Source organism: Pararge aegeria, chromosome 18, assembly GCF_905163445.1.
Source record: "Pararge aegeria chromosome 18, ilParAegt1.1, whole genome shotgun sequence".
Classification (NCBI taxonomy): Eukaryota; Metazoa; Arthropoda; class Insecta; order Lepidoptera; family Nymphalidae; genus Pararge; species Pararge aegeria.
This window is the reverse complement of record NC_053197.1, coordinates 6242544-6254549: the sequence shown is the minus strand read 5'-3', so window position 1 is coordinate 6254549 and position 12006 is coordinate 6242544. Positions and strand designations below refer to the sequence as shown.

At 36.4% G+C, this 12006-nt stretch overlaps 1 protein-coding gene across 1 annotated transcript in view; it reads right to left on the bottom strand.

Annotated features, from left to right (window-relative positions):
• Positions 1-12006, bottom strand: part of LOC120631669 (G-protein coupled receptor moody) — a 152173-nt gene that overhangs the window by 9457 nt on the left and 130710 nt on the right. Inside the window, exon 3 of the mRNA XM_039901338.1 lies at positions 3487-3941. Coding sequence (XP_039757272.1) covers positions 3487-3720 — 234 coding nt within the window. The 5' untranslated portion in view covers positions 3721-3941. The remainder of the gene's footprint in view (positions 1-3486; positions 3942-12006) is intronic.

Below are 12006 nucleotides of genomic sequence, written 5' to 3'. Positions count from 1 at the left end.
TATTATAAAATATTATTATCCCTATCCCTACTTCCCTATCCCTATCCCTACTAATATTATAAATGTCAATGTAAGTTTGTTTGTTACGCCTTCACGCAAAAACTACTTAACCGATCTACATGAAACTTTGTACACATATTCTTGGAAGTGTTAGAAATAATATAGGATACTTTTTATCCCGACATTAAGCTCGGTTCCTTCGGGAGAGGGGATGAAAGTGTTTGACGATTTTACGCCATAACTCCGACAGATTATAACCCATTTAAATAATTATTTTTGTACTAAAGAGGTTTTAATATGTGTTTATTTCTGTCCAAACTGTGTAGATCTGATGAATGTGGTTGGAGATAGAGGACAGAACTCCTCAGCGGACAGCAGCAACCCCTCATTTAAGGCTTAGTGATACTGAATACTTTAATATTATAGGCAAACAAAATTTAATTTTACCTGCCTCGTTTTGTCTTAACTGTTTGATTTGATATTTAAGTTATGGCTTCCATATAATTAAAATCATTTAGGTTAATGGACACCATTTTTCTTTGTCAATACGAAATTTTCGTAACAGCGTTGTAATAGAGCTTTGTGACACGAGCTCGTTCTAAGAAGTACTGCCGCTATACTTTTTTCATTGTTAAGCAGCATTGTTGTGATTCGGTCGGAAGGGCGTGGCTACCTGTATAGTCACGTGCACGGCTAGCATGGACAGGAGACAATTATATCCCCGGGGAAAGGATACAAATTTATCTTCTCCCACAGCTTTATCAACTCTCAGAGCACTGGCGCACAAGTGGAAATTATATTCAAATAATATATGTGTATTAATAAACGGGGGTAAACTTCTCCTATTCCATGTTCCAGTGATTTAGCAGGTGGGCACGTTAATTATATCCCTTGTCAGGGGATATAATCTGGGGATATAATTTTTATCTCCCGCCCGTGCTAGCCCTGCTGAAACACCTACACAAATATATCATTTGCTTCAACAGTGAAATCGTGACGAAACTTGCATGCCTTTACTGATATAAGCATTTTTAAAACGTCAAGTATGTTTCTAGAGACTCTATACATACACGCAACCACACAACCACACACACACACTAATGACACACACGCAAACACACCCACACCTCCAACACACACACACACATACCCATACACACTAACATACACACACTCACACACACCCACACCTCCAACACACACACACACACACACACATATACACACTAACATACACACACACACACACACTATTATTAGCCTGTTAGATTATAGGTACTTTGTTTTTCTATGTTAAGATAGATAAATGTAAACGGAGGAGAGCGGGGACCTTGAGACACAGGTTTTATTTTAAAACTTACTTCAGGATTCCCAACACTTTTGTAAAATGACTAATATTTTAACGATAAATTTCATTTCATTTCATTTCACTTTCATTTCATTTCATGCCTGAGAGTTCTCCATAATGTTTTAAACTCCAGCGTGGTGGACTAATACCTAAACCATTATCATAGTGGGAGGCCGTGTTCTGTAGTGGGACGGTGATGGGTTGATATGATTAGGCACCCACGTCTCAGGTAGGGACACAGGGCAGTACTTTATAGGGCTGTTCTATCTGTCTTTTCATGTCTATTAATATTTATTATATGCTAATGTTATGAACATGAGATTGCTGAGTTTGCTGCTTAGACTAAGAATGTACGTGTGCTTAGACTTTGATCGTAGTAGTATTAATATAAGATAAAAATTATTTAAAGATTTCATCAAAATCCGTTTTAGCATCAGGACGTTTTATCAGAATTGATTAAAATAAAAAAATCACAATTTATTTATTTCAAGTAGCCCTAATATAAGCACAAATAATGTGCGAATGCCTTGCGAAGTGTTGCTCTGTTTATAAGCGATGGTATTTAACTTACCATCAGGTGGACTATCTGCTTGGTCCATCAAATGTTACAATAAATAATTATAAGTACTTTCACCGTACTGGTATCAAATAAAATAATTAACCTGCTCTGAAGAGATAAATATATAAATAATAATAAATATACTACGACAATACACACATAGCCCCAAAGTAAGCTTAGCTTGTGTTATGAATACTAAGATGACTAATGAATATTTTTTTTTTATAAATAAAATACTTAGAATATACATATAAACACCCAGACATTGGGAAACATTCATGCTCATCACACAAACATTTTCTTGTAGTTGGAATCGAACCCACGGCCTTGGGCTCAGAAAGCAGGGTCGCTGCAAACTGCGCCAATCGGCCGTCAAAGAGATGCAAGTGCATAATAAAAATGCATAAAATTGGATCTGCATAATTTTAACGAATGGACTTAAATTAGGTTCCCATTAGGCATTGCCACTGTGGATTTATAAAATGTTACGTCTAAAACCGAGATCTATGTATGTCTAGTTTGACTTTACTTGAGTTACGAAACGTTGTTTATTTTTTATGATGCTGTCTTAACCTTGCTTCACATATCTTTCCTGATTTCTACTTAATAAAGCATTCTCTCCGTACGTTATTAAATATGCTGGTAATTCACGGAATAAATGCACTAGTCATTTTAAAAATATTCATAAATTTCCTTTTATCTAATTATTGAACAAGCAATATCAAAAAGGGCACAACTATTAATGTGTCTATTTCATAACATTTAAGACAACTCTAAGTCAATTGCTTCTTTATAAGCCCACTACAGGGCACGGGTGTCCGAATTCGCCAAGTGCGGATTGGTAGACTTCACACGCTTTTAGAATTATGGAGAACTCCACCGTTAAAGCAAGTGATATTTTAATTGCTTAAGTTAAAAACGCATGTAACTCCGAGAAAATTAAGGGGTTGAGTTCCAGTTATCGAATCGTTCAACCCGAAAGGTTGGCCGAAACCCTGCCGATAAGCTATCAACACTAATATCTGGATTCAATTTTATTAATTTAACACTATTGTAGTCTGAAGAGGAGTAATATTTATTTCTGACTAGCTGTTGCGCGACTTCGTCTGCATTTGATTTTGTTTTTTGATGTGGCATGAAATTTAGTTGTACCTAGATCAAAAAAAATTAAAGTATTCAGTATCGCTAAGCCTTAAATGAGGGGTTTGCTGCCGTCTGCTGAGGATTTCTGTCCTCTATCAACCACAGTTAGGGTAAAATTAAACACATATTATAACCTCTATAGTACAAAAATAATTATTTAAATCGGTTATAATTTGTCGGAGTTACGGTGTAAAATCGTCAAGCACTCATCCCCGCTCCCACAGGAACCGAGCTTAATGTCGGGATGAAAAGGATCCTATATTACTTTTAATACTTTCAAGAATAAGTGTACAAAGTTTCATGAGGATCGGTTAAATAGTTAATAGAACAAACTTTGATTGACATTTATAATATTAGTAGGGATTGTTTGGTTTTAAATTCTTAATTGTAACACACGTACCATTTTCGAAATTGCCTTATCAATTGACTCGCTTACCTTTTTACAACGCGCAAGAGCAACGATGGTGATCAAGTTCCCCGGAATGCCGACCAGCATAAACAGCACACAGCATACCGACGCAAACCGCAGCAGCCCATCAGGGTAGTCCTTGAAAAGTTCCACTGCCGCCAACTCCTCATCAGTGCTGTACGAATCCAGCCCTACACTCCAGTTCTGTTCTACATCACTGGCCAAAGTGCTCTTGGCTATACTTGGAAGCAAATCGCCCATTGTAACGGATCACACATTATTTTGTCACTGAACTGCGTATTGTTTTAGTCCACATCTCTTCGTTATTTCTTTATCGCAGCATTAGGTCGGGATGCGCGCGAGCTTGGTCCACGACTGGCGATTGCACCAGGAGGCCGTCTGTACGGAGATTTGATAAGGCATTCTGCCGCCGGGTCACAGATGGTCAGGAAGTGCGTATCGGAACGTCGCTGCTTGATTCCCTGTAATAACAAAATTATTTTACTAATTGCGATAAGACGAATATTAGTTGTAATTGTAGGACAGTTTGATAACATAAGATAGTGTAATATTGGGTATTATTTTTAAGATAAAAGTTTTTACTGATAAAATATTAATGTCTATGGCAAAGTGGTGAACACACTTACAAAATATGTCTAAGATTCGAGTCGCGGTAGAATAAATATACTTCGACAATACTGGGTTGGGTACTATGGGTATTAAGATGACTAACGAATGTTTTTATGAATAATGTACATACATACTTACAATATACAGATAAGCACCCGGCCACTGAAAAATCGGCGCAAGGCTATCTGTATAACTCTGCGACAGCCTAATCATATCTGTACCATCGGATCGCATTATCATCAGCTAATTTTTTTTTTTTTTGAAACATACACAAAGAAATAAATTATTTACCATTTCCAAACTATGGGCCTCATAAGAAGGCTCAGAGACACTCAGCGGGCAATGAAGAGAACTATGCTAGTAGTATCTCTACGAGATCAAATTATAAATGAGATCTGTAGAAGAACTAGAGTTACCGACATAGCTCAGCGAGTCGCGAAGCTGCAGTCGCAATGGGCGGGTCACATAGCTCTGAGAACCGATGGACGTTGGGGCTTTAAGGCGATGGAATGGATTCCCAGCACCGGTAAACGCCACTGGGAGCCGAGGAAACTGGCCCAGGACCGTGTATTGTAGAACTCCCTACAAAAGACCTATGTCCAGCAGTGGACGTCAATTGGTGAATTTCATGATGATGATGAGTATTTCTAACAATATAATCTTTATTAAACAAAACATAAGTAATTATAAACCAAAAAGTCGATATAAACAGTAAACTAACTAGAAACTGACATAAATTATTGATATCTGCATATCGTCTGAGAAAAGTACAGAAATCCTTTGCGGGGATGGGTATATGCTTTTATAACGTGATACCGAAGGTATTATTAGATCTACCTTTACCTAGGTTTAAACAATATTAAAACACATTTAACAAATCTACACGATTAATGAATTCCTTAACGACAAGGTTGCTTGGAAGCAGGCCACTCCGCTCTCACCTCTCACAAAACAAGAAAAATTGTAACGATTGTTTAACTTTGAAATGATGTTGGAAAGGAACAATCTGCTGAGTTTCTTGCCGGCTCTTCTCAGTGGAATCTGCCTTCCGAACCGGTGGTAGAGTCACTACAAACAGACTGACTTGGCGTTTCAAAAGTGCTTTTTAATTAGGCCTACTTGAAATAAATGAATTTTGAATTTAAATTAGTGCGGTGGAGTGACGTCAGATCAGAATACTGTTGCCACCAACCCTCCTACTCGCGGGTATTGTAGAAGGCGACTACGGGAATGTATCGGGCAACAGCGTACTCTGAGCTACTATTATCGTCTACTGCGATCACGAGCCCGTCTGCCCAGCGTGGTGATTATGGGCAAACCCTCCCGTTGGGAGAGGCCTTTAGTCCAGCATCGGACTGTCATGGGCTATAGATGATGATGAGCCACATATATATATCAATAATCTGTGCTTAAAAAAAACTAAAGTGTTTTACACGAATACTTGGCAATAAACTTATATTTCATAATGTTTTATTGAAAGAAGTAAGTAGATAAGAGACTAGAGTTCCAACATTTGTATTACCTGGATACCTGTGTAACTTGGATATACGATACGTTAAATGATTATATTATTTACCGAAAGCTATGTATAAGTAATTGTAACACCAGATAAATTCAAGCTAGCCTAGCGTAACAAAATTTAATTAAACGATATCTCAGTCTTTAATAACAACATTTTGGTTTATGAATTTGGCATAGATTTCATTAGACGCTTGTAGCATGGCTCAGACGGGAGCACGTTTCATTTATGATAATTAATTTTAAGATGGCGGTATTTCCGGTGGCTTTGATTAATCGGCTGTCAACTTCCGGTTCGCTTGTTGAGAGTAAGCAAGAATAAGTTTTTCTGGTCGCCGAAAGTTGTTAAGCTTAATCACTTGAAATGAATGAAAGACAACGCTTTCATTATTTACCTAAAGTATATGTAAATGTAAATGAAATATATGAAGTGCTTAATTAGAGACTGGATGGTAAGTTTGCTTATACCAGCCCCATTGTTTTTTATTCTTTGAGTCAGATAACTGGTCACAATCATAATATCATCATTACAGGGGAATGAGAAGGGTTAGACCTTAGTCAAGTTTAGATTGGTAGATTTAATATAACCGCAAGGAGAACTCTAAGGCACGCACATTTCCTCACGACATTTCATCCACCGAGATACAGATACGATATACGTTTCTACTTTAAACAAATACCGAAGACAATAATCAATAGTTTCATACAGAGAGTATACATAACCTATTCTTATTCCCTAACTTTTTTGTGACTGCCTACCAAGCCTGCCAAGCCTGCCTGCCTGCCTTACATATTAACTATATTTGTAAGCTTTCAAATTAGGCTTTTAAATGACTACAGCAGTATGCACTTTGTTAGAAAACTTACTGAATGAGACAATGTTTTGTGACTAATCTGCAAGTAACACAGACCAAACGATCAGCTGAGTTTATTATTGTTAATAATACAGGTTTGTGAAAAAAGCGGTTTTAAGGTCGACTACGTCATTGCTTTAAATCACTAACTTCCATTAGTGGGGTGATTTATCCCCAGTGGGATATGACGTAACAGGCTTATTTACTTTAAAACTGAAGAATTAAATTAATTAAGCCTGTTATAAGTCTGTTAAAAATACCATAAACTTTGAACAAAAGTCTGTGATCTCTGGAAAATTATAATTTTTTACTTAATGCATTAAGTAAAAAATCATAAATTTTCAAATTAATAGTTTGATAGAGTTTTCATGGCAAATCTAGAAGTGCTACGACAGTAAACGGCTTAGTAAGATAAATGATGCTGGCATAAGTATAATTAAGTAGAAAGCGATAGGTCCCGTGCCACTGGAAGTTATGTAGGTAACTTTCCAGGTACAATGAGACTTTATTATTGGAACTAGTTGACAGAGATTATTGTGTACTTGGCTCGAGGGGCACCGGGCTGGTATTTAGGATTTTTTGACAAAATATCAATACCAAAAAAAAATTGGCTTGACCCAACGACCGAACCCACGACCTACTTGATAGTTTCTATAAATGTAGTAAAAATTAATTATTCCAGTAGTAGGTACTTAACTAAACCAATTGATATGAATGTTAGTTACTAATTACTTATTCAATAGTTTATCGGAGTGCCGATCACGAAATCGATATTGATTTTCAATTTGAAAACGGTTGAAACAATTATTTTAGTTGGTAAAACTAATACTAAACTAATTTGGTTAAATTTATTAACAATCAACCATATTAATAAAGGTAGTTTGTTTAAAGAGAAATAAATGAAAATGGACTAACAATACGACTTCAAAGAAACCTTGCCGAAAAAACACGCATAATATCGGCCTTGAAATGGCAGAGAAACCGTAGTAGTTGAGTAATAATGCATTAAATCAATAATTATCACCTTTTCGATGCTAAATTCAAAACACTTGTATATTAGTAAAGTTAATACGATACATAATAATTTATAACATGACTTTAATATCAAAATATATCAAGTTGTTTACAATTTTCCTAATCATAAATATTGCACAAAACGAGTTTAAAGGTAACGTCTAGAGTCTAGACAGGATAGTATATTGCTGATCTGATAATTCGGTCTATAGCTAAATGAGGTCAAACTTTCACGGCGAATTTAAACTTTAATAAAGCCCTCTTGAGGTTTAATTACTGGTCGGACGTTTCCAAACATCGTAAATTGAGGGGTGAAGTGTTGTGTGTTGGAGAATGATTAAAACCTTGTTTTGTGCCAGGTGATTCAAATTCGTTCTTTTATCATCGAAATGGATGATTGTCTTAAACAATGGACGTCTGTCGTATCGTATATGAAGCGCTTGTAGTAGAAGGTAATTATGTATATTCAAAATAAATATGTATAATTATGTATATCTTAAAGTTATATCGTAAGCATAGTAAGCTTATGGAAAAGTCCTATAATAGTATAAAGGATTACGTAATCGATAAATAAGCTTAGGTGTGAATTACTGCTCAAGGTTGGTCATCTAATGACTTTAAATGACAATGTGAGATGGTGATAACAAAAATAAAAAACACCCGGCTAAGTTTTTGTGGGGTTCTCCTTAGATCGCGTTAGGAACCCTCCAAGCTTTAGTTTTAAGTTTACGAATATGGTTATCGCCATCATCTCACAACCGTGTAATTCTCATGAATGTACGCATCAAAAGTGCCACCTATACTTGAAAAAATATATTTTTGACTTTGACTTTGACTTTATTATGGTTATTATATTTATACATTTATATTTTTTTTCAACTAAGTACCATTGTTCCACAACAACTATTTTGGGCTGCAATTAATTTAATTTTAACCTTGACTTCACAATATTGGCCGCTTCTGTAATACACAATTATCTTAAATCAATATCTTAACTGCTACATTGGCAGATTAAGGAGTACCTACTATACTTTTCACATTAAATAAATATACTACGACAATACACACACCGCCATCTAGCCCCAAAGTAAGCGTAGCTTGTGTTATGGGTGCTAAGATGACTGATGAATATTTTTTAAATGAATAATATACATAAATACTGATAAAATACATATAAACACCCTGAAAAACATTCCACAAACATTTTCCAGTTGTGGGAATCGAACCCACGGCCTTTGACTCAGAAAGCAGGGTTGCTGTCCACTGCGCCAATCGGCCGTCACATTGTATACCCTGAAAGAGATTAGTGAGATGTCTTATGTTTAGAGAATTATGTACAATAGAATTGGTGACTATTCGAAGCATAGTTTATGTACTGATGGTTGCAACTGCGTATCTTTCTGATTATTATCGTTTTTTGTCTAAAAGTATGGATCTCAGGAAAAGTTGTGGATGGAAGTTTTTGAATGAATACTGTGATTATTGTTAGCCTTTAACCTATATTGAATCTCGCTGAACGATAGTAAAAGCAATGAAAAAAAAAGTGATGTTGGCTACACTGTTTCTTCTGCGGATTAACTTATTTCAGAGTTATGGTATCTTTGAGTTGTCTCTCTAAAGTTCAAAGTTTATATAAAATGTAAAGTTAAAGAAAAATTTTATCATAATGTTAAGGATAACTCAAACGATAAAAAAGCATGGGTGTGAATTGCTCTAACTTCATAGCTTAGTATTAATTTACTGGGTACGGTGATATCAAAAAAAAAATATCCAGCTAAGTCTGTTTTGGGCTCTTCTTAGACCGGGGAACCCTCGTAGCTTTAGGTTTAAGTTGGCAGACGAAGTTATCACCATCCCCTTACAATTTTGTAAACGTATATGTATGGACGCTTCATAAGTGCCTGTGTGAGGCCTACATGGCCTCTCCTTTCTATCACCCGCCGAATAAAGTATTCTTAGTGCCTCCTATGTTATTATGGAATAGCTTTTCCCATACAAGTAGATTATTTAACTGTCTAGGTAGGCAGTGTCTAGTCTGTGGTTTTGTACTCACGCCTACGTATTTGATAGCGTGACAGTTAACAGCGATTTATATGGGATCGATAGAGCGCCATCTATTTTAAACACTGGTAAACGGTATTGTCGCTAGATGGCGCTCATTGATTTTCCTACAAATTGTAGGTAAGCTTTAACGTAAACGTAGGTAGATGTTTTATTCATTGACCTATATGATTTCACAGGTGCGCTTGATCTATGCCTGCAATCCTACAGCGTTCCGGCAATATGCTGTGCAGAGACAATTGGAATGGTCCTAATTAGCACGAACAGTTATAGCAATATATAGTTGTATAATGGCTACAGGTCTTTGTGTAGCCTAAAGCTATTGTATAACTCTAGTAATGCTTTGTATAGCCTTGACTTGTTATACTTATGAGACATAACACTGTATTGTAATATACCTCTTGTTATAAATAAAATTACGGTACCAGCGCGGTTAGGGCGCTTTGTATATAGCCTTCTGGTTCTGTATCCTCTAGTAATACTATAATAGTTTTACATGATATATATATATATGCTAAAGCACTGATTTGTAATACTTATACCTCTTGGGTTTTAACCAAGAAATTTTCCTTACCAGCGCGTAGTTAGGAAACGCTTGACAACCTCCCTCGCGGTAAGCGCTGTGAATTTGAGTGGGAGGTCTCGGGTTTGATTTCCAGCAGGGGCAATTTGGGAATTAATAATTTCTGAATTTCTTTTTTTCTAGTCTGGTCTGTTGGCTTTGGCCGTGGTTAGTCTAGGTATCTTATGTGGTATACGTATGTCTTAGGTATGCCTACCATACTCCCTATCGGTTAACCCGCTACCATCTTAGACTGCATCATCTCTTACTACCAGGTGAGATAGTCAAGGGCTAACTTGTTGTGGAATAAAAAAGAAATTAAAAAAAATGTTAATCCGTCGGCACTGGTTATTATCACTAACTTGCATTGGATCAGCAATTTGTTTACAGTAATATTGGACGGAAATGATCGGAAGCAAATGGCCCACCTGATGGTAAGTGGAAAGCCGTCGCCTTTAAACAGAGCAACACTCAAAGGGTATGCGAGGGACAGGTCCCGTAAAGAGCTGCCCTGTGCCCATCAATATGAGGCGTAGTTGTTGAGCCACTTGAGCCTGTAATTACACCGAAAACCAAGCCCTTCAAACCGGAAATCAGAAGAAAGTAGCGGTAGAAATAAGCATGGCGGCATCACATAACAGAGAAGGCAAGTGCCCAAAAGAAGGATATATGTATATACTAGCTGACCCGCGCAACTTCGTCTGCACCGAATCGGTTATTAGAGGTTTTAATATCTTAAAAAAACCTAGAAACGAATTACAGCGCTACCTACAGGTCTTACTCTAACGTTATATTTCAGCCAATTTACCGAAAACCATAGTAAAATATACACTAAAACCAGCCATCCATACATACATCCATACATCCATCCTCACAAACTTTCGCATTTATAATATTAGTAAGATGGTACGCATGCATTCGATCGTTGTACCATTTGCCTAGCGACTTGCTGGTATCTGCGAAGAGTTATGTCCTTTATCTCCGATAATATTTATCAGATCTTCATTAAAATTAGACAATACATGCTTGATAGTATACAAAATAAAGAATTATAAATAAAGAATTATAAATGCGAAATTATAATTCTTTATTTATAATTCTTTATTATTAGTTTAAATAAATAAAGAATTATTATAATCGGGTCAAATTTAACGGAGCTACCGGACAAAAACTGAATAAAAATCTGTTTTGGACTAAGTATCGATTATAAAGCATCCCCCGATCAAAATTTTCAAAATATATTAAATGTACAGAAATTTTCCAGTTACAGTTTTATTATAAGTACAGATAAAGCCGATAATGACTAAAAAGGCAAATAAATTTTTCGAACTCTCTGTAGGTAGGTACCTAAAGTATACTCATTATTCAAATACCTAACTGCCATTATGAACAAAATCTAATCACTCTCACTAATTCAATCTGAACTTTGAAGATTTGCATCTAGCGCAAACGTGATTAGTTTAATTGTATGGTCTGCTAGACTTAGTGTGTGGATGAATTAAAAGTTTTGATAGTGCATTTATAACGCAGTCCGTGTTATGAGTTTCGTTACAAATTCACGGAGCGATGCAACCAGAGACGACTAGAGTTTGAAACTAATATTTATAATGTTATACCTGGCTCGTAGGTAGAGTGGTTAGACTGCGTAGCTAAGAATCACTTGGTATCCTTAATAAGGTTAGGCGGTACTTCAGGCTAGGACAACGCCTCGCACTGTACCAGGCTCTAGTCCGAACAAGCATGAAGTCCTGTAGTACTGTAGCAGCGGTACTTCACACCACACTTCTCACCATTGAACAGCTTCTCACCTTGTACCAAGCTCAAGTTCGATCGTGCATGGAGTACTGTTCCCATTTATGGGATGGCTCTGCCAAGTATCAGCTTGATGCCCTGGATTCAGTGGATCGC